General features: G+C 50.0%; 1 protein-coding gene across 1 annotated transcript; it reads left to right on the top strand.

Moving 5' to 3' along the window:
* Positions 1-1808: 1808 nt before the first annotated feature.
* On the top strand, positions 1809-9377 carry LOC100025645 (tubulin alpha-3 chain). The gene is made up of 5 exons (XM_007490800.3): positions 1809-1967; positions 3666-3888; positions 5975-6123; positions 7863-8543; positions 8989-9377. The coding sequence occupies exons 1-5, from the start codon at positions 1965-1967 to the stop codon at positions 9283-9285; spliced, it is 1353 nt and encodes a 450-aa protein (XP_007490862.1). The 5' UTR covers positions 1809-1964; the 3' UTR covers positions 9286-9377.
* The last annotated feature ends 13408 nt before the right edge of the window (positions 9378-22785 follow it).

Raw genomic sequence — 22785 nt, 5'->3', positions numbered from 1 at the left:
GGTCAAGGAAGATGAGGACTGAGAAAAGGCCATTCCTCTGGCAGTTAAGAGATCATTAGTGGGGCAATGAAGTGGCTCAGTGGATAAAACCAGGCCTTGAGATAGGAGGTCCCGTGTTCCAATGTGACCTCAGACAGTTCCCAGCTGGGTGACCCTGGCCAAGTCACTTGCCCCCATTGCCTAGCCCTCACCACTCTTCCACCTTGGAGCCAATGTCCAGTACTGATTCTAGGATGGAAGGGAAGGGCTCAAAAGGAGAGCAATCATTAATGACTTTGGAGAGCTCAGTTTCTGGAGAAGGAAACTGGGTCAGAAGCCAAACCCCCAAAGATGTGGAGGGAGGGAGAGGCCAGCTCTAGTAGAGGTCCAGGCACTGGGGGGAGGGGGGAGAGGACTGACTTTTGCTGGGCATTTTGTCGAGAAAGCCAAAGGTCAGGCGGAAGCAAGGCGGGAAGGAGAAGGGAAGAGCAACCCGAGGGTGCCGGCCCTCCTGGGCTCCTGCTTGCTGGGGACGGGGTGATGTGAGAGTGTCTTGGGTTTGCCCCCTTTTGAATGGCTCCCCCCCACTGAGGGCAGCAGGCTGACCCCTGACAGCTCCCCGGGCTCTTCTGCCTCTGCTTCCTCTGCTGAGGTATCTGGCCGGTGGCTGGCCGGGGCCTCGGGCTGCTAAGAAGGGGGTCGAGGCCAGCTGCTCCAGATGCCGGATTCCTGGGCCCGGCGAGGCAGGGTCTGAGTGGGAGTGCCAAGAGGGAGGCTCGGACCCTTGTGGAAGGAGGGGCGGGCGGGGGGGGGGGCAGGAGACCAGGGAAGGCGCAAGCCCCGATTTTTCTGAAGAGAAACAGCAGCAGCCTGGAAGTTCCAGGCTTTGGTTCCTGGGGAAATTCCAGAAGGGACCAGCTGTGGAAGGGCCGGCTGGAATGAGGAGGCGATCATGGCTCCCCTCTTCTGCCCCAGCCCCCCCCCCCACTCTGGGAGAGGGAGGGAAGACCAGCATGACCCAGGCTCCCTCAGGACAACAGCCACGGAGCACAGCTGAGAAGCCTGGACCAGTAGGGAGAGCCATGGGGCGGTCATGGATGGAGCCGCAGTTAGGAAGGCCCTGCTGGGCGGCACCCCTGAGAAGAAGGTCCTGGAAGACTTCGGAGCTGGGGCAGCCCCAGAGGCCGGTCCGAGGGCTGCACCTCGAGGTGCAAATGACCCTCCTGGCCAGAAAAGGGATGTCCTGGGAGGGCGGCTTCATCCCCACTTTACTGAATACACCCCAAGGGCAGGGGGCAATGGGAGGGCCGAGGAAACAGAGAAAGGGCAGGCTCCGGGCTCAACGGGGGCTCCTTCCACCTGTTTTAACTGCCTCAGTTTGCTCACCTGTATAATGGGGACAGCAGTACCCTCCACCAGCCCTCACCAGAGCTAGGATCCACATGAGACAATAGGTGGGATGGTTTGGGGGAGCTTTAAGGCTTCAATCATAAAGGCTGAGCCGCCTTTTTCCTTCCTCCAACAGAAGGACCCCACTCAGACAGCCAGGCCCTCAGCCATCCCTGGGAGTCACACGGGGATCCTAGCGCCCATTTTACAGAGGAGGAAAGCTGAGGCTCCAGGAGAGGGCAATGCCAGGGCTTGGTTGCGCAGGCGCAATCAATTTACGCCCTTCCCCCCCAGACTCCCAACCGCTGAGCGCGCTGTAGCCCCGAGGCTTCTTTTTCAGAGCCACTTGGTGCCTTGTGCACAGGCGCAGTAGCCTCGCGCCTTGCTTTCTGCGACTCATGCCTCGTGGCTCCTTCCATGCGCGCGCAGCTAGGACTCAGCTTGGCCAATGGGCGGCCGCACTCTGAGCAGCTCGGCCAATCAGCGGTCGGCTTGGCGCGGATGGTGCACGAAGACGTCCGGCGCGCCCTTAGTCGGTTGCTGGTCGTTGAGGGCAGCGGTGTTGAGGATAGCGGTGTCGGCGTCGGTGTCTCATCATGGTATGGGTCGCGGGGTCCCCGGGCCCAAACTTGGCTCCCTCCTCTGAGGCCTTCTCAGGACAGATCCCTGGGGCCGGGAGCCTCCCTGAGGCAGCCCTGGGGCGAGGACAGGAGACCCCCTAAAGCATTGGGGGAGGGTCGCGGAGGGCGATGCCTCCATTTTGTTCAGCGGGGACCCCAGGACTTTGAGGGGAGGGAAGAGAACCCTAGGGAGCAAAGAGGGGAACTGAGGCTGGCAGTGGGGGATCCCAGAAAGCCAAACATAAGGCCCCGAAGTTTGAAGGAGGGGGAGCCTCGGTATCCCCGCCCTCGTTTGGTTTGTAAAAAGCATTAGTGGGCGGGGCTCAGCGGATGGAGGCCAGGCCTGGAGACCAAAGATCTGGAGTTTCAAAGAGAACTACGAGTGGCCCTGGGAGAGTCTCTTCACCACCTGGCTGGGATCCCTTTAAAGGGATGATTCTGAGACAGCAGGGAAGGGTTGGCCGCCGCCACTCCCACGTGTCTCTACCAGGGGGAGTGAGGGGAGGAAGGAGCCAAGCATTCACCCGCGGAGTTCGTGGGGGTGGGGTGGAGGTCACGTGGCCCAAAGACCGCCTTGTGCTCACGTGGAAGAGAGAAATTAGCTCGATAACATCACCTAGGGAAGGGGGGTGGGGAGGGCCAGGAAGCCCCCTCCCCGCCTATGGGAAACAGAAAATGAGGTGACGGGGAAGCCTTGGATCCCCCCAAATCACGTTTTGGGTTTTTTTTTAGGCCAACATGAGTGAGTTACCCAGAGTCACTCAGCTAGGAAGGGGCTGGGGCTGGATTTGAATTCGAGGTTCCATGCACTGTGCCACCCAACTGCCCCAATCGTGGTTTTAATGCCCCAAATTAGACACAGTGCAACAAAGAAAAGCAGCTGTTGTGAGATAATTAGAAAACCTGTAGAATCCATCCCAGGCCCACGTATGGTTACGCATGCCTCCCCTTCCCTCTTCCCCCATTTAGGCTGCTGATAGAGCGGCTGCAGGTGGGAACTAGTCTCAGCTTTGCCAGCGGGGTGTGATTTTAGACTGTCCCACCTGTTTGACCTCAAGCAGAGTCTGTGCCTCAGTGTCCTTCTCTGGGGGGTAATAGCTACTGATAATAAGACAATAGAAAGGGTTAGGTGGCCCATTGGGCTGAGCACTAAGCCTTGAAGGCCCCGAGTTCACATTTAGCCTCAGACTGGCCCTAGCTGGACAAGTCTCCTATAGAGCCCAGTTGCCCAGCCGTTGCCCTTCTGTCTTCCGGTTTTATGATCTTTGGAGGACTTGGTGTTTTCAAGTGTAAATGGGCAGTGCTCTAAAGTTTGTGAAGCAGGTCAGGCAGCCTCCATTTTACAGATGGGGAAACTGAGGTTTAATAGATCAAAGGGCTTGCCACATGCTGAACCTAAGTGGAATAAGACAATAGTGGGCAAGAATCCAGAAGGCTTCGATTCTTTCCTAGATTTAGCCAGGAGCAGCAAGACCTTTGGCCTCTCTGATCCTGTTTTTCTCACGTAAAATGAGAATGGATGTGTCTTCCCTGCCTCCTGGGTCTCCTTACTAGGTTTGAAAGATACTGGGTGGAAAAGGGCTTTGAAGGCCTGAAAAAAAGGTAGAGATTTTGCTTTTTCTACAAACATTGATCACCTGGAAAATTAACTTAAGATTTATGTATTCTTGTTCCTAGCGTGAGTGTATCTCCATCCACGTGGGACAGGCGGGGGTCCAGATTGGCAATGCCTGCTGGGAATTGTATTGTCTGGAGCATGGAATTCAGCCGGATGGTCAGATGCCAAGTGATAAAACCATAGGGGGGGGAGACGATTCCTTTAACACGTTCTTCAGTGAGACTGGGGCTGGCAAGCACGTGCCCAGAGCTGTGTTTGTGGACCTGGAGCCAACTGTTGTTGGTACGTATTCAAGCAGCTGAACTAAGATTGTGTTCACAATGATGGAGGCTTCCCCGAGCCATACATGGTGTTTGGGCGTAGAATTAAAACTGGCAAGTCAGGTGGGCAAGGAGGTAACGTTCTGGGTAATTGAGGCCAAGCCAGCTTAATTGAATCAAAGGGATTCTTGTCAATCAGCGTGTAACCAAGCACCTGCCATGATCCACCCTTGTCAGAGTCACTGGAATTGCCTCCGTTTGCATTCCCACAGTTGGGGAGAGCATTGTTATATGTGAAAGTCTAGTCAGCAGGCATTTCTTAGGTTGTGCCAAGTTGTGGGGGCACAGAGGAAGGCAGACTCAGGCTGCGCTGTGTGAAATTGGTAGCTGATTTGTCACAGTGTTCAAGCTGGAAAAGCAAGATTGATCAAGCGCCTCCTCTGGGCCGATGCTAGACTTAGTGGAGTTCCTCTCCTCAAGGCCTCTGGCACCTCGTCATGTCCTGGAGGCGACAGAAGGTCTCAAAGACTATACCCCAAGCATTGAGTGCTCTTTGGCTGCCTGCAGTGCAGTGCACGATTCTTCGAAGACACTTAAAGGGGCAGCTGGGTGGCTCAGTGGACAGAGAACTGGAGATGGGAGGCCCCGAGTGCCAAGCTGGCCTCAGACACTTCCTAGCTATGTGACCCCTATTGCTAGGCTCTCGTGCCTTGGAAGCAGTACTTTAATTTCAATTCCAAGACAGAAGGTTAATGGTGGAAGAAGAGGAAGAGACTTCAAAGACAGTTCTAGCTTTTTTGAGGCCCAGTGAGGAGCAGCCTTCTTTTCTCCAGGGCACTAGCAGCTGTCCAGAAGTGGACGCTGGGGGGGGGGGGTGGGGGGTCCCATCACCACAAGATTTTCCAATGAGCCCTTCATGGATTGTTATATAATTGACCACCGATTTGGGTTAAATTCCCTCCTGGCTCTGTTGAGGCCTGTGGTACTGGGTGTAAATTAGGGCTGTTTTGTAATTCAGGGGAGGAGCACCTGTCCAGAGTTTGGGCTAAAGGGAAACAGAAGTCTCTACAGCTAGCTCTCTGTCTCTCTGTGTCCCTGTCCTTGTGCTGCCCCCCCCCCCCCCCCCCGGGCAATCTGGTCTCCCCCAATCTTGGAATTTATAAACCTTTTCCTCCAGGTGACTTCATAGTCATTGAGAATAATGAGTCCTTCACTGCTGGGGTCTAAATCCCTTTTCTATAAAATATCGATCATGTGATATGATGCGTCAATTTACTTCGTAGCCTGGGCTGCGCTAGGTGTGAGGCCAAGTGTTCCCAGCAGAGTGTGTTCTCCTGGCCAGGGTGCTTAGCCACGAAGTGTCTGAGGTCAGATCTGAACTCGGGGAGATGCGTCTTGTTGAGTGCAGACCTGCGCTCTATCCACCACGCCACCTGGCTGTAGTAAACCTAGTCTGTCCCCTGCCTGGAGTCCAATGCCTGGTTTTCCTACGGGACTTTGCTCCTGTGGTGCCCCTTCTGTGCAGCGCCCCCCTCCCCAACCATCTCTCTCACATCTGCGTAGTCATTTGGATGTTTGGCCCCTCTTTCCCTGCGGAGAACACACTCAGCAGAGGGAACACTTGGCCTCATGCCTAGTGCAGCCCAGGCTAAGAAGTAAATTGACTTGTCCAGGGCCAGAATAGTGGTGATGGCTGGATTTGAATTCAGATCCTGGTAACTCAATTTCCACTGTGCCACTCTAGTTAAAGAGCCTAGACATAAACCAAACTTGTAAAAGGACTTCTGGCCTCTAGAGGTATTGGCCTGGCTCCAAATTCTCATTCAGTCTTCACTAGATTTGGGAATCTGGGAGTTGGAAAATACTCTTTGATCTACAATGTTCTCCCAGAGAAGCTTTCTGAATCTCAGCTTTTTCAAACTTGTAAGATGAAAGGACTGGAAAAGATGCTCTCTAAGGTCCCTTCCAGTGCTGACTCCGAGGCTGCTGCTTCATCCATCTTCAGAGAGTACGTGCTCCTTTGTAGGACCTGAAGGCGTTCACTTCCTCCCATGTTTGAGGAGAATCAAGTAAGTGAAATAACCAGCTCCAACCTTGCTCTGCCGTAGATGAGGTCCGGACAGGCACATACAGGCAGCTCTTCCATCCCGAGCAGCTGATAACTGGAAAGGAGGATGCAGCCAATAATTATGCCAGAGGCCATTATACCATCGGCAAGGAGATTGTTGATCTGGTCCTTGACAGGATTCGCAAACTGGTAAGAGCCCAGGACAACGTGAAATGGTCTTGGAGCACAGCCAGGCTCCTATTTGGCCCTCACTAGATGTATGCCCATGGCAGACTGAAAGGGTGAGAGCCACTTTGGCACCATTTGGACTTCTGCTAGTGCTCTTTGTTTTATTTCTAGGTGACACATAAGTAGCATTCTGAAGTTTTGTGCTGCACCTTAACCACTAAGCATTTAAGAGCCCAATGTGTTCCAGGCACAAAACCCAGCCAGCCTTTCTCTCCAGGGGTAGAGGTGAGGAGGGACTGCACTCTGGGCATGAGGACAGCCAACCTGTAGAATGGCACAGGGTGAGGGAGGTGTGGACCAGAGCATAGATACTAAGAGGAGGGCCCAGTGGAGAGCTGTTCACCAAACAGCTGCTCGTGGGGGACCAGAGCTTCAGAGAGAGACAAGGGGTGAACGTATAGCCCAAGAATCAGCATAGACAGAGGTAAGCCTTTAGGTGCTAATGAGGGCATCAAGTAGGAAAGTATAGAAAGAAGAGAGGAGTGTGGTGAGCCAGGACTCTGGTGAGGGGTCATGAAGGAGGGACAGGATTATGAAACCAGGGAGCTGGTGATGGCTGACAAGTTCCTGGGCTGCAGCGGTCTTCACAACAGACTCTTTCCCTTTGACTCAGAGAGGCTGTCATACTGAGGCCATGGTAGGGTCCAAGTCTAGGTCTCCTGGCCCCCCAAGTTAGATGTTTTTGGCATTGGTGGCATCTTGTTTGTTGGAATTGAGCAAAAACTTGTTCTAAGGCCATGTGGGCAAACCTATGGCATGCATGCCAGGGTGTGTTGGAGGGGGCTGCTCCGTTCCCCATCTCTCCAGTGCCTGAGGATATTTCTTACATCACCTGCCCCTCTGCCCAGCAGTCCAGTGGGAGCACTCCCTCCCTCCTCTGTTTGGGGTAAGGGGGTGGCTCACATGCAGTGTGAGGGTTGTGGCTTGGCACTCTGTTTCTAAAAGGTTTGCCATCACTGTACTAAAGCTGAGGAGGAGGAAGGGTTCCAAAATTAACTGGTAATTCCTGTCCTCGGGGAACCTTCAGTCTAGCAGCCATGTCTGCCTGCACCAACATCTTAAGACTCTAATTCATCTGTGTCATTATTCCCTCCTCCTGGACCCAGGGTCAATGTGACATGACGAGGCCCTGAAGAAGGGCTTTTGTGAAGGAAGACCAAGAATAAAAACTCCAAAATACAATGAAATTTGAGGCAGGGGAATGGGAAGAGGCCATCAGGGATAGGTTTGGGGGAGAGGAGGTGGCACTGGAGTGGGGCTTTGAGTTCAGAAATTGGGAGGCTCGGTGATGGAGAGGACTCGAATTAGGGGAAGTCTTCTGTGCCTCCCGTTTCTGTGGGAAATTGGCTAATGTGGGTTCCTTGATGTTATTCCTTGAGACCAGATGGAACATCCTTGGTGGGTAGAAAAACGAGGAGAGGACTTGACTCTACAGCACTGTTTATGCAGGATTGGGATGGCTGGCTAAGAAGAATGGTTTTTTTGGTCAATGTAGTCCCATCTGTGTGTCATGAGGTGAAGTATGTGTTTTAGATGAAAGTTTTAGAAGGGGCCCAAAGAGACTTTCTTGAAATCACTTTCTGACCTTTTAGGAGAAGCCAGCCTTGTGGTTGTGGGTGGCCTCAGAGGGTGCTGGTGGCCCCCCAAAAGGCTCCCGTGCCCCTGGGTGACTGCCGTGTCTTCTCTCCTGTCTCCTTCAGGCGGATCTGTGTACCGGCCTGCAGGGCTTCCTCATCTTCCATAGCTTCGGCGGAGGCACGGGCTCCGGGTTTGCCTCTCTGCTCATGGAGAGGCTCTCCGTGGATTACGGCAAGAAGTCCAAGCTCGAATTCGCCATTTACCCGGCACCCCAGGTCTCCACGGCGGTCGTGGAGCCCTACAACTCCATCCTCACCACTCACACGACCCTGGAACACTCCGACTGCGCCTTCATGGTCGACAACGAAGCCATATACGACATATGTCGGCGCAACCTGGACATCGAGCGGCCGACCTACACCAACCTGAATCGGCTCATCGGGCAGATCGTCTCTTCCATAACGGCCTCGCTGCGCTTCGACGGGGCCCTGAACGTCGACCTGACGGAGTTTCAGACCAACCTGGTGCCCTACCCGCGCATCCACTTTCCCCTGGCCACCTACGCCCCCGTCATCTCGGCCGAGAAGGCCTACCACGAGCAGCTGTCGGTGGCCGAGATCACCAACGCCTGCTTCGAGCCCGCCAACCAGATGGTGAAGTGCGACCCCCGCCACGGCAAGTACATGGCCTGCTGCATGCTGTACCGCGGGGACGTGGTCCCCAAAGACGTGAATGCCGCCATCGCCACCATCAAGACGAAGCGCACCATCCAGTTTGTGGACTGGTGCCCCACGGGCTTCAAGGTAAGCAGCCCCGCGGCGGGGCGGAGGAGAGCCCGGGCGTGTGGGGGAAGCGTCGGGCGTGTCGGGAGGGGAGCGCGTGCTCGGGAATGCGTCACGTGAGGACGTTCTCCTTTGTGGAATCGGCTTCTGCCCAGAGGGGAGGCCCCGAGCCTCGGGATCAGGGTCAGTGGGGCAGGTGGGGCAGAGGCCCGGCCCCAGAGCTGCTCCCTGCCACGGTCCCTGCGCCCCCCCCCTCCCCCCAGCACCCACAGCCCCCAGACTCGGTGTCCGCACGCTCCGGGGCTCTCCGGCCTCGCCGCTCTGCTCACACCGGGTCCCCCACTCTGGTGCCGGGAGAGAGCTCGGCCCTGGCCCGAGCGGTGAGCAAAGGTCTGGGAGAACGTGTCGGTGTCGGGAGAACACGGGGCCGTTTGACTTGACGGGGTCCCTCCTCTCTCCTCGGCAGGTGGGCATCAACTACCAGCCTCCCACCGTGGTGCCAGGCGGCGACCTGGCCAAGGTGCAGCGCGCCGTGTGCATGCTGAGCAACACCACGGCCATCGCGGAAGCGTGGGCCCGGCTGGACCATAAGTTCGACCTGATGTACGCCAAGCGCGCCTTCGTCCACTGGTACGTGGGCGAGGGCATGGAGGAAGGAGAGTTCTCCGAGGCCCGGGAGGATCTGGCCGCCCTGGAGAAAGATTACGAAGAGGTGGGCGTCGACTCGGTGGAGGCTGAGGCCGAGGAGGGCGAAGAGTACTAGGCAGGAGGGATGCCGGAGCCTCGCTTCCCACCCCCAAGAGTATAACTAACTGGTTACAGAATTTGTTTACGAATAAACGTTTACGTAGTAAAGCTGCGTCTGCCTCTTCTCTCCGGGGAGCGGGTCGGGGTTCAGGGGCCTCAGCAATCCTCTGGTCCTATCCCTGCCCTTGCCACACTTCCCAGTAAGAACCTGGCATCACAGAAGTAGGCCGTGGGGTATTGGAGAGGGGAAGTGCCCGGGCAGGAGAGTCTCAGCTGGCAGGGACTGAGGTTCCTCTAGTCCAGCCCAAAGGAAACGCTTCCCTTTGGTGGCCTTTTCTGGAGGACAAACCCACCTCCCCTGGAGGCAGGAGGACCCATTTTAGTCAGGGCTAATGAGCTGTTTCCTGCACCTATCTTGGCCTCTTGGCAGTCTCTCCTCAAGCCAAGCAGAACCAGGCTCATCCCTCTTGCACAGGATGGCCCCAGAGCTACTGGACGATGGCACGCATCCCCTTAGGTTTTCCTTCTGGGTCAAATAAAGCCTTTCCCTCAAATTTGGCCTCAGGAAACTTAGAGAGCTCTTTGGGTCCCATGAGCTCCTGTGGCCCTCGGCGTAACAGACACGGGCACACGGAACGGGTGGGAAGGAGCAGAGTCAGAACTCGGGGACCTTTGGTGACCTTTGGTGAAGGTTGGACGGACCTGTCATCTGTCGTGGAGGCCCTTTGTGTTGAGGCCGGGGACTGCATTGGATTCTGCCACGAGGAGCATCCCTGAGCAAAAGTGGGTCACTTTCAATAGATTTTTGTGGGTACTTTTTGTCTTTGATCCAGATTTCCCTGTGTGCTGCTCTCCCATCCCCAAAGCCATCCTTAATTACACTTTATAAAGGAAAAAAGTTATGCAAATCCAAAGAAGCTGCCATTACATGCAGTGTTCTACGCTTGGGGCTCCCATCTCAGCAAAGGATGGGGAGGGAGCTCTTCACAACACTTTATTTTTTAAACTTTTAACAAGTTTTTTCAATTACACGTAAAACAGTTTTTCACATTCTGACATTTTAGGATTCAGACCCTGTCAGTTAAAGGTTATGCCAGTGCTTTCGTGCAATACGTTCTTCCCTGTTCCCTGAGCCGTGAAAGAAGACACACCACACATACAATAAAAATCTCACAAAGGAAATAAAGTGAAGGATTGGCATGCTTTGATCTGCTATCATGATCTGCTATCAGACCCAGCGTTTCCTCCTTTAGCCTTGGGCAGTGCATGCTGCTGCTTTGGGGCCAAGTTTGGTCATTATCATGTCTCCATATTGAGTTTCAGGCTTTTTTGGTTCTGTTTACATTTTAATGTATGTTGTTTGCATGGTTCTACGGACTTCATTTTTCATCAGTTCATATGTGCCTTTCTAGGCTTCTCGGTATTCATCCTGGGGCCTTTTTTCTTTTTTTAATTTCCAGGCAATTCAAGCTCTCCCTCACCTCCCCACACCAGAGAAGGCATCATCTGGCAGACATACATATATAGAGTAGGTCTTAGTTTCCATTTCTCAGTTCATTCTCTGGAAGTGAACATTCACAAGTTATTCTTCCAGTATTAAATCTGTGACTGAATATAGTGTTCTCTTGATAACACTCATTTCACTATTTATTATCTCATGTAGTTCATTACAAGTTTAAAAAAAATTAATCTGGGGGACTCGGTGGAGAACCAGACCTAGGACAGGAGGGCCTGTGTTCAGATCTGACCTCATATTTTCCAGTTCTGTGACCCTGGGCAAGTCACTTAACCCCCACTGCCTAACCCTTACTGCTCTTCTGCCTTAGAGTCGATTCATAGAATTGGTTCTAAGATAGAAGGCTGTAGTGGTGAACCTTTAGAGCCCAAGTGCCCAAACTGTGCCCTCACATTTCATGTGATCCTCTGCCTTATTCCAGACAGGGGAGGGAGGAAGCTCCCATTAGGCTGCTGGGCAGAGGGGCAGGTGATGGGAGAAACATCCTCAGACACGATGGAGATGGGGAGGGGAGCAGCCCAGCCCCATGTCCCTCTGGCTTTCTAGTAATGAACTCTGTGCTGGGGACAGAGGCTCCAAGTGCCCTCTTTGGCATGCAAACCATAGGTTTGCCACCATGGATTTTTAAAAAAATCTCATTTCTTATGACACAGTAGTAGTATTCCATCACAATCATATACCACCATTTGTTTAGCTATTTCCTAATTGATGGACATCCCCTCAATCCAGTTTTTGCCACCCCAAAGAATTGCTATAAGTATTTTGGAACACATAGGTTCTTTTCCTTTTTCCTGGATCACCTTGGGAAACAGACCCAGCCAATGGTATTGCTGGGATATAATTTTACAACTCCCCAAGTATAATCCCCTATTGGTCTCTGAGATAGATCGATTCACAGCTCCAGCAACAGTTGTCTCATGTCTCCACTTCTCCACATCCTTGCCAACATTTATCATTTTCTAGTTTGTTTTTGCCAGTCTGATGGGTGTGACATGATACCTAGCTTTGCATTTCTCTAATCAGCATTTTTTTATGTACTATACACAGCTTTGATTTCTTCATCTGAAAATTGTTTGTTCATATCTTTTGTCTATTTGTCAGTTGAGGGATGGCTCTTATTCCCATAGATTTGACAGAGTTCTCTACATATTAGATATGAGACCGCCATTCAAGAGACTAGCCATGAAAAGTGTTTTCCAATTTTCTGCTTTTCTTCCAATCTTAGCAATTTTTTTTATTTGTTCAAGAAATTTGCCATTTAATTCTCTCAAAATTTTATACCTCAACAATTCTCTCCGTCTCTTGTTGACTCAAATTCCTCTCTTTATGATATCTCCTTTTATGGCTAAATCGTGTCCATTTTGATCTCATTTTAGTGAATGTTTTAAGATATTGCTCTGTTCCTAGTTTCTGCCAAATTACTTTCCATTTGTCCCAGCCATTTTTACTAAATGGTGATTTCTTATTATCTATACTTTTATCAAATATAAGATTACCATCATTTTTTACAAGTGGTTTAAACATTTTTAGTGTTATTTTAAATTTTTTTTACTAATTACATATAATAAATTTCCACATAAGTTTTCCAAAGTTGTGTGATCCAAATTGTCTCCCTCTCTTGCTCCCCCCCCCATAGCTGGCATACGGTTTGATCTGGGTTATTTACATGTATTATTATGCAAAACATCTCCATATTCATTTTTGTAAGTGAATAATCCTATAAAGCTAAAACCTCCAAATAAAAACCCAAATTAACAAGTGAAAAATTGTATCCTTTTATCTGCATTCTGACTCTCAACAGTTCTTTTTTGGGAGGTAGAGAGCAGTCTTTGTCATAATCCCCTCCGAATTGTCCTAGATCAGTATATTGCGGAGAATAGCTACATCACAGTTGACCATTCCCCAATATTGCTGTCATTGTTTCCAATGTTCTCCTGGTTCTGCTCATTTCACTCTGCATCCGTTCATGGAGGTCTTTTGTTAAGTCCTCCTGTTCATCATTCCTTTCAGCACAATGGTATTCCATCACCACCTCCCACCATTTGTTCGGCCATTCCCCAATTGATGAATATCCTTCAGTTTCCAATTCTTTGCCATCACAAAAAGAGCTGCTATAAATATTTGTGTACAAGTAGGTCCCCCTCCCCCCTTTTAAAACCCTTACCTTTTGTCCTGGAGTCAATACCGTGTATTGGCTCCAAGGCAGAAGAGTGGTAAGGGTGAGGCAAAGGGGTCAAGTGACTTACCCAGGGTCACCTAGTCAGGAAGTGTTTGAGGCCACATTTGAATCTGGGGCCTTCCATCTCTAGGCCTCTCAATCCTCTGAGCCACCCAGCTTCCTGCTGAACCTAACTCTTCTTTTCTCCAAGTCTAGTTCAAGTCAGAGGCAGAACTTGAACCTAGATCTTCCTGCCTCCAAAGCTGACTCTATCCACTCTCCCCCTCTATCACCTTCTAAAACCACATATGTCCGTGGTTCTAGCTGTCTTCCTCCAAGAGGGCTTGCCCAAAATATTGCTTGTTTGTAATTCTAGCCAACATATATTTTGGGAAGAGAGATACTTGTTTAACAGGTCATTGGATCAACCCTAAGCAGCCAACTCCCAAGTGAAATGTCCCACAGATATCCCACAGTCCATTTCCACCATCCTTTAATAATGAACTGAAGGCTTCTGGCCGGAAAGGCCCTTGAGAAAGGCCTGGGTGTCTCCTAAAAGCCAACCAAATTCATTTTCTTTGACCATGAAAAATTAGAAATGGAAATACTCCAGGGACTCTCCCACTGGACCTGGGCCTTCTGAATGGAGAGTTCTTGCAGTAGTTCCTGGGCCGGGGCTGATTCCAAGTGATTCACAGTTTTCTAAATATCTGTACTATGCCCCCTCCCTCCCTCCCTCTCCCTCTCTCTCCTTCCCTACCTCTCTCTGTGTCTTTGTCTCTTTCTCTCTCTGTCTGTCTGTCTGTCTCTTTCTCTCTCTGTGTCTTTGTCTCTTTCTCTGTTTGTCTGTCTCTTTCTCCCTCCCTCTCTGTCTCTGTCTGTCTTTCTCTTTCTCCCTCCGTCTCTGTCTGTCTGTCTTTCTCTTTCTCCCTCCCTCTCTGTCTCTGTCTGTCTGTCTGTCTCCCTCTCCTGGTGTGTGCTTGACGTCTTTGCAGTTGGCGTTTGCGGCTTGCCAGTGAGGTGACTGGGAGAAGCTCTGTAGCGTGGGTTAGGTGAAGCATATTCTCTGAGGAAACTGAGGTCCAGGTAAGTCGGGTCACTTGCCTGTGATCCTAAAAAGAGTAAGGTTCAAAGGTGGAACCTGAACTAAGGCCCAGGACCCCTGAGCTTGTGCTCAGTTTCCTGATTGGCTGCTGCAGGAAGGACCGAGGGCCTAGAGTTGGGAGGACCTGGGTTCAAATTTGAGTTCAGATACTTTCTAGTTATATGACTGGCAATTCACTTAATCTGGGAGGGGAGGGAGGGAGGGGAGGAAGGAATGAAAGAAGTAAGGGAGGGAGGGAAGAATGGAAAGAAGCAAGGAAGGGAGGGAAGAAGGAAGGAAAGGGAGAGAGAAGGGAGGGAAGGAAGGAAGGAGGGAAAGAGAGAAGGAAGGAGGGAAGGAAGAAAGGGAGGGAGGAAGGAAGAAAGGGAAGGAAGGAGGGAGGGAAAGAAGGAAGGAAGGGAGGGAAGGAAGGAAGGAAGGAAGGAAGGAAGGAAAGAAAAAAGAAGGAAGGAATGGAGGGAGGGGTAATGGAGGGAGAGAAGGAAGGAGGGAAGGAAGGATGAAAAGGAGGGAATGGAGGGAGGGAAGAATAGAAGGAGGGAAGGGAGGGAGGAAGAAAGGAAAGAGGGAGGAAGAGAAGAAGGAAGAAAAGAAAGAGGAAGAGAGGGAAGAGAAGAAAGGAAGGAGGGATGGAAGGAAGAAAGGAGGGATGGAAGGAGGGTAGGAAGGAAGGAAAGAGGGAGGGAGGAAGGGAGGAGAGAAGGGAGGGAGGGAGAGGAGGAAGGAAGGGAAGAAAAGGAGAGAAGGCTGGAGAGGAAGAGACATATTTTTTTTTTTTAAACCCTTACCTTCCATCTTGGAGTCAATACTGTGTATTGGCTCCTAGGCAGAAGAGTGGTAAGGGCTAGGCAATGGGGGTCAAGTGACTCGCCCAGGGTCACACAGCTAGGAAGTGGCTGAGGCCAGATTTGAACCCAGGGCCTCCTGTCTCTAGGCCTGGCTCTCAATCCACTGAGCTACCCGGCTGCCCCCAGGAAGAGACATATTTTAACCTGGCCAATGTGGGAATCTGCTTTGCTTTGCTTACCTATGCAATTGCATTATGATGGTTCTGTTTTTCTTTTTTCCTTTTAGACTGGGGGCGAGATGGGAAGGAGAGAAAATAAATGCTTGTTCATCGAAAAGAATTAAAAGAGAACAGTATTAAGACTTGGACTAATTCGATGTGAGAAGTGGCGGTTAGAAGAGTCCAAGTTAAATCAGGCCCTGAGGACTGTCCCAGATTCCCTTTGGGGGGAGGGCTGGGGAGGGCACACGTGGCTGCTACTCCAGCAGTTCCTCTGCTAAGGAGAGAGAGCCTGAGGGTCTTCTCCTCCTCACTTTCTTCAAGGGCCTGGCCATCTGGTCATTCCTCATGATCCTCCTCAGGGACGCACAGCATCTTTAAAGAGCTCGGAGGCCACAAAGCCCACGAGCACAAAGAAGCTGGTATGTAGGACTGTGCAAGGGGAAGAACGTAGCCTTTCGCCTGGGCACCCAGCCTGTGTCGGAGGTAACCGGTCAATGGCAGCCAGGCTTGGTGCCCAGATGCCGAGATGGATCTTTCCTGCTGCCCGCAGGTGAAGAGGACTCTGTCTGGGCACACTGGACTGCCCCGCACACACTGTCTGGGCATTTGCAAGGTGCCCTGTGTGGCAGCCGTGGCTTACTTTTGGAAGGGGCTGGAGGGAAGAGAGAGAGGTGGCCGGACGAACAGCCGCTGGGCTCACTCCCTCAGCCCCGAGTCTCACTTCTTCATGACCACCCAGGCAATGGCACCTGGCTCTTCCTGGTCCGCACAGCGCTTGTCCCCACCCCAACTCCCACTTCCACGAGAAGAGGCATTCCCAGTGCCTCAAGCACAGACCATTTCAGGCAGCACAACGTTGGCCATTCAGATGTGCTTCCAGCTCCCGACTCCCTCCCTAGTCCAGCTGCCTTGAAGAGAAGTATGATTGGCCCCTGGCTATTCCTCCTCCCCATGACCACTGCGCTGTGCGTCTTCTCCATCCATCCCACGAATCTGGCTTCGAGGTCTCACACCTATTCCCCGTAGCTCATGCGACAAGATGTCCCGGTTTGATGGCTGCTGGATGAAGGCGATCCGGTTGTCATAGGCCTCATTGAAGTTGCTGGGCTCGAGTGAAAAGGAAAAGTTAGCTCCGGTTGGCAGTGAAGGATCACAAAGAGAACCCAGGCCCAGGCACCAAATGGTCTGTTCTTGGGTTCTAATAAGTAGCGGGATAGCTATTGAATGGGAGGAAACCTGGCCAGACATTCCATGTGAAATGGGTCTGGAGGATTTGTTTAGTCGATGGCAAGCTTCACCTTCTGGGGGCCCATGTGTCTGAAGCAGAACTTGTGAGCTATACATAGGAATTGTAATAATTAAAATGGTTGGGTGTCATAAACTGTGGTGATTAAAATAGTGGAAGATATAAATTGTGATAGATATAAAGAGTAGATGAGTAAGTTGTGACCGCAGGAAATATGTTTTCACTACAGTGTTTTGTTTTTAAATCAAATATAAGGTGGTCGCCAGGGAAATATTCCCAATTATGAAATATACCCAAGTCAACTGGGTTTTATAGAGATATATATTAATTAATACAATGAGGAATTAAAGAAAGAGTGAAAGAGAGAAAAAGGGGAATAATGAGAAAAGAATAGGCCGGCCCAGGCAGCCCTGGCCAACCCAGGCCTAAGCCCTAAGAGAAAAGATCAGTCAGTCCTTAATCACTCACCACAGGATCTGTCCAAGCAAGGATTCTAGTGACACCAGGCCAGCATCATCTCAGCTGACTCTACCAGCTCAATCCTCAATCTGAATGTTTCAGAAATGTCCCTTGAGCTCCTATCTGAGCTCCTTTTTAAAGGGCATTTTCTCCTATGTCACCTCCCCTAAGTCCTTACATCTACCAATCACAGTAGACGTTTTTCAAAGGACTGGCCATTCTTAGTTCACACCTGAGTAGACTATTCTTTTGAGTAATTCACACCTGAGTAGACTAGAATCTCTGAGTAAGTTTTTTCCTCTTTGCTCCTTGTAAGTTCACAAGTTGCTTGATCTTTATAGGTACTTAGCACCTTTTTTGTATTAGTCCTAAAATAGACATGGCTTAAGTATGGGTTTAAGTACTTTTCATTGTTCAGAAAAGAGTTTACAACTTTATCTTCTCCTAGGGCAGACTTAAGTAGGTGAGTTCTCACATTCCTGATCTAAGTAGAGTTCACTGCCCAAAGGGGAATGGTCTTAATCCAATCTTATGAAGTAGGGCTTGGGAATTTTTAAGGTTCACAGAATGTATAACTGAAAATCTGTTACCCTAAAAAGGAACTACATTTCCCAGGAGCCCTCTGACTTCCTGTCATTACATACTTCCTATAGACAGGGGATATTAGGCGGGGACCTGGAGGGTCCTGCCCTCTTTGGCTTGAAGACAGCGAGCTTAGGGCAGCAAGGAGGGTACCTGAACAGGCTGATCAGCCATGGGCATGTGGTCTTTATTTTGTATCCTCTTTATGCCTTGATGTCTGATGATCATTAATAAATCCCTTAAAATACAACATTTTTATTATTGAGATTTAAATTTAATTTTTACAGGAGGCCCTTCAGAAATGGAAGGAAGGAAGGAAAGGAGGAGGGAAGGAAGGAAAGGAGGAATTAAATGTTTTAATTTAACACAGTTTAAGTGCTTTACAAATATTATTGTCTTTGATCCTCACAACTCTGGGCAGTGGATGATATTATCCCCTGCCTTGTTGTCCCTCTGTTATTAATAATTAATAATAATAGCTAGCATTTACAATGTGCGTTGTAAAGTTTACAAATTTTTTGCATTTACTATCTCATTTCATCCTCACAACCTTGGGAAGTAAGTGCTATTATGATTCTTATTCCACAGAGGAGAAAACTCAGGCAAACAGAAGTCAAGTGACTTGCCAAGGCTGCATATCTAGTAACTGAGACCACATTTGAATGCAAGTCTTCCTGATTCTGAGCCCAGCTTCCTATCATTAGGTCACCTAGCACAGGGCAATGGACCATGAGGAATCCACAAGTGAGCTCCCTCCAAAGTGGCATCAATGCATTAATAACTATTGCCAATATAGTAAAAAGACAGGACTTGAACTCAGGTCTCTCTAACCCACATTCAGGACACACATGTTTATGTGTCTCCAGCTCCATATTCATTACAACGAGCCATGCCAACAGCCCCTCTTGTGTGTGTCGGTGCCTGTTCTCAGTCTTTGCCAGGCTGGCACAAACCAGGGCAGCTCAGCCAGGCTGGAAAGGCTCTGAGTGTGGCCCCAGCATCAGCTGCGTCTGCCTCTGGTGAGTGTGGAGGGGCTCCCTGGTGCCAGCGTGGCGACACGCTGTTTGGCCATGCCAAAGGGCACCTCTGCCTAGAGCGACATGCCCCTTCCCCTGCATTTCTGCAGTGACGCTGGGTGAATCGCTATTCTCAGGCCATCCTTCAATGCTAACTGGGTCAAAAAGATTCAGCCTAGGAGATCCCGCATTTGAGCTCTGCTTCTGCTGGCTATGTGAGCCCAAGGAGGAGAACACTGGGCCTGAGCAGGATGGGCAGGTGTGGATGGGGCGTGATGGGCACGGCAGGAGGGAATGAATGAGATTCCAGCTCCCTAGGAGACTGGAGCAAGGATCTGGGGCCAAGGATGGTCCAGCAGCAGCAGCAGCAGATGCTGCCGGCCCCGAGGCCAGGCCTGCTCTGTGCTGGCCTTGGATGGGTCACCCTGCCTGGAACCTTGTGGGTGAGCCGCCACGTTGTGATTGTTGGGCAGAAGTCCTAGGGGGCTTTACTGTTGTGAGAGCAGCCCTAGGAAGCAGCTGGTACAAGTACTAACACCCCCATTTCACAGAAGAGAAGCCTGAGGTCAGGCAGGTCCAATGAGTTACTTAAGGTCACACAGCTTCTAAATGTCAGACCCAGGATTGGAACCCAGGCCTCCTGACTCCCGGCTCGGCACTATGGTCTCACCTGTGGCCATTCAATGGCAGTCGCAGAGTCTGAGCGAGTGTTCGGATCCAGGCAAAGCCATCCTGCCATGGAGCTGCTTGGATACATTCTGCCAAAGGGAGGGCTGATTGGGGAAGCCTCCAGCGCATCCTATGTCCTAGTGAAATGGAAGGGCTTCTGAAAAAGGAAAGAGAAAGAGATCTCCCTTCTCTGAGGGAAGCTTTCGGGGTGCCACGCTGGATCTATGGGGATGGCCTTCCATAGATAAATGTAAAGTCTTACAAAAGTTCACAAAATCAGCTTCATACATGGGGGAGGGGGGGAAGTTGCCAGTTTACCTTAAAAAGATCCACCAGCTTTAGCGGCCCCGCAGTGTAGGCTGAGTGGTGCAAGGGGAAATTTTAGGATAGTGACTTAATCTAAATTTAATTGGTTGCCAGGGAAAATCCCAAATAAAATACCCATCAGTTTGGAAATTTTATGGTGGTTTAATTAATATAGAGGGAAGGAATTAAGAAAAAGAGAGAGGGAAAGGGTATAGGATTTCTCCAGCCTAGCCTGTGCCAGGGTGAGTTCAAAGACCTCCGCCATGAGGTCTTTTCAGAAGATTAGAGGCTTCCTAAGAGGATAGTGTTTGAAAGGTAAAGGAGAAAAGAATCAGACTAAACTCCAAAAGAGCTCAGTGAAGACGCCTCACCTGAACTAGGTTACTAAGCTTCTCCCAGTAGTGTATCAAGGACTTTCACCGCCAAACCCAGACAATAGCTGCTGCCACGCCAAGACGCCAAGACGCTCAACACGCTGCCGCCAGAGCCCCCTTTCTGCACAAAGAGGCCAGAGAGAGGAAGTGATGCAAAATATATAGACCGTTTTTACATCACTTCCTGCATTTCACATGTAGGAATGGTAGCTTAAGCTTGGTTTAAGACAGCCCAGGGGTCTGTCAGTTGTTTCTAATTTGTCATTTGTGAGCACGTCTGTCATAGTTCATCCTCCTAAATACTTAATCCTTAAGTAGGGGTGTAGACATTCCTGTTTTGTTAGACTAAGCAGGGTGGAATAAATCTAAAATCCACACCACCCAGTTGCTCCCTAAAAGCTAGCTTTTCTAGTACAATATTAAATAATAGAGGTGATAATGGGCATCCTTGCTTTCCTCCTGATTTTATTGGGAAGGTTTCCAACTTATCTCTATTGCAGATGATACCTGCTGATACTACTTATTACTTTAAGGAAAGGCCCTTTTATTCCTAGGCTCTCTAATTTTTTGAATTAGGGATGGGCTTTGTATTTTGTCAAAGACTTTTCCTGCATCTATCTGTCATCATTACAAGTTTGCTGGGTGTCTGTTGGGTTCCACTGATCTCCCTTTCTATTTATTAGCCATTGCCAGTTAGTTTCGATAATCACTGCTTTGTAATATACTTTAGGAGCTGGTGCTGCTAGGCCACCTTCCTTCATATGTTTTCTATTCCTTTGTTTGCTATTCTTGATCTTTTGCACTTCCAGATGAGTTTTATTGTTCTCATCCTATTGGTCTTAGGGCACATGGACCCGGATTTGTTGAGTCATTCTCCAAACAAGGCAGAACTACTTTGTTTACATTTCTTTGCTATATCAAAAAGCTGGGAAATCCTTTTGTCATTACATCTCCGGTTGTCCATCTAGTAGTGAGATCTCTCAAGGTAAAGGGATTTTGAGACATTTTGCTCATGTGATCCCAAATTGCCTTTCCGCCTGGTTGTACCATTGCACGTCCGTTACCTCTCCAACAGTGACTTCCTAAAAATGTTTTCTTAGAGGGACTATCCAACAGGATTAATTTCAATTGAAAAAGAGAAACAGAGTAGCTACAATATTCCAAAACAAAATCTGATGGGTATTAATCTGATGGGTGCTGCTTACTAAGTTTTACTATTGGTCTGTATCTGAAAGAGGTCATGAAAAAGGGGAAAGGGCCTGCTTGTAGAAAAAGATTTCTAGCAGCTCCATTTCATTTTACCAATTACCTGTAATAACTAATTCCCACTTCTGCTTTCCTGTTTTCTGATTGGATTTCTCTCCCTCCTTTTCCCTGTCCCGGTACCAGCAGGTGATTCACTCCGGGTTATACTGCATCATCACGCCAAGCATATTCCCACATCGTTCATGTTGGGGAGTGATCTTGTAAGACCCCGACCCCACGTCATAAACCCAAATAGACAAATGATCAGTCCTAGGTTTTCGTAGGCATTCTCTGGAGGGGGATGGACCCTCTGTTTTCCTGGATCAGAGTGGCCCAGGCTGTCCCAGCGGAACATTCCACCATATCAATAGCAGCTCTCTGCAGTGGCAAAGAATCAGAAACTAAAGGGAGGCCCCTCATGGGTGTAAGGGGAAAAGGGGTTATGTTGTAAAAAAGGTTGGACTGGATATATTTAAAAATAGGGTTTCCAGGAATTTATATTCATTCCAAAGAGATTTATTTACAAAATATAGAGTGAAGTAAGAAAATCAGAGAGAGGTTAGGGTAAGATATATAGCCTAATCACTAAGTATTTACTCCCGGCCCCTGGCTCAACCCAGGCAGGGAGACTTAGTCCTTAGGCCTCGGCAAAACTGAGGACCTGGGGAAGTCTCAAGAGGTAATTCTCTCCCGAGGCTAGTTTTTTTCAGAAAAAGTCAGCAGTTAAGAGTCAGCTTTTCACTCATGTATCAGTCCAAAGGAAAAGATTTTAGAACAGCCTCACCAGGAAGGGAGTCTTGGGTGTGGTCAGCAGATTTTCCACTCCAAATAATGAAGACCTGTCAGTAGTACTGACTCAGGAAGTGTAACTCCCCTTTAAAGACGCTTCTTTCGTCACTTCCTGTGCCTTCCCCAAATACTATGGCTACCGATCACAGTTGAAGCTTTTCTTTAGGACTGCCCAGGGGCAGTCAGTTTAATTCTGATTCGTCACCCACTATCGCACATGTGGGTTACAGACTCCCACTTAATGATTAAGTAGGATGTTTACACTTTTGGTGATTAAATCTAAAAATGGGCAGATCTCCATACTCAACTTTAAGTGTAGGGTGTTCTAATAATAGTCAGGAGTTACAATTTAATCTTCACAATCAGGGGATTACTTCACATGGGGGAATGACGACACCATGGCCAGGCTGGTGATGGAGTACTCTGGGGTGGAAGGGGGGATGGACTGAGGATTTCATTCAGTGAACAGATGTGGAGTGAAAGGGCAGAACCAGAACCCCACGAGATGTTCTTCAAAAAAGAGCCACCATCAGGCGAGCCTTCAGAACCGTTCTAGAGGAAGCCAGGCTGGCCATCAAGAGCAACCACTTCTTTTTCTAGAGGTTTGTGTCTGCTCATTTCATGTGGCATCACGGCTCTCTCTGGATCACACTCAGGCCTTGTTCTTCTGGCCCAAGAACGCTCCGGCGGCCCCTCAGTGAACGGGCAGCCTCAGAGTTTCTGGTTCTTGGCTACGGCCATTATTTTGGACCCGCGGGTCCTGCCCCAGCCTCTGGTCTCTGTGGATTTGAACCCAGGGCCTGGATGGATCCTGTTTAAATCCTTTGCCAACCTTAAAGGGCTCCATAAACTATCATTCTTAATGACTTCCGGTGACGCTGCTGAAAGTGGATCAGCAGAGGGGCAGCAGCTGGGGCTCCATCCTGGCCGGGGACCCTGGTGAGTCCCTCCCGCCCCCCGCCCCCCGGCCCTAGGAGGGAAGGCGGTTGTAATAAGAAAGAAACCGGACCGGAGGACAGAAGGCCGCCTCCGATCCAACAGC

The sequence above is a fragment of the Monodelphis domestica genome, chromosome 3 (assembly GCF_027887165.1).
Source record: "Monodelphis domestica isolate mMonDom1 chromosome 3, mMonDom1.pri, whole genome shotgun sequence".
Lineage (NCBI taxonomy): Eukaryota > Metazoa > Chordata > Mammalia > Didelphimorphia > Didelphidae > Monodelphis > Monodelphis domestica.
The sequence above is the reverse complement of the archived record's forward strand: the minus strand, read 5'-3'. Positions and strand labels throughout refer to the sequence as shown.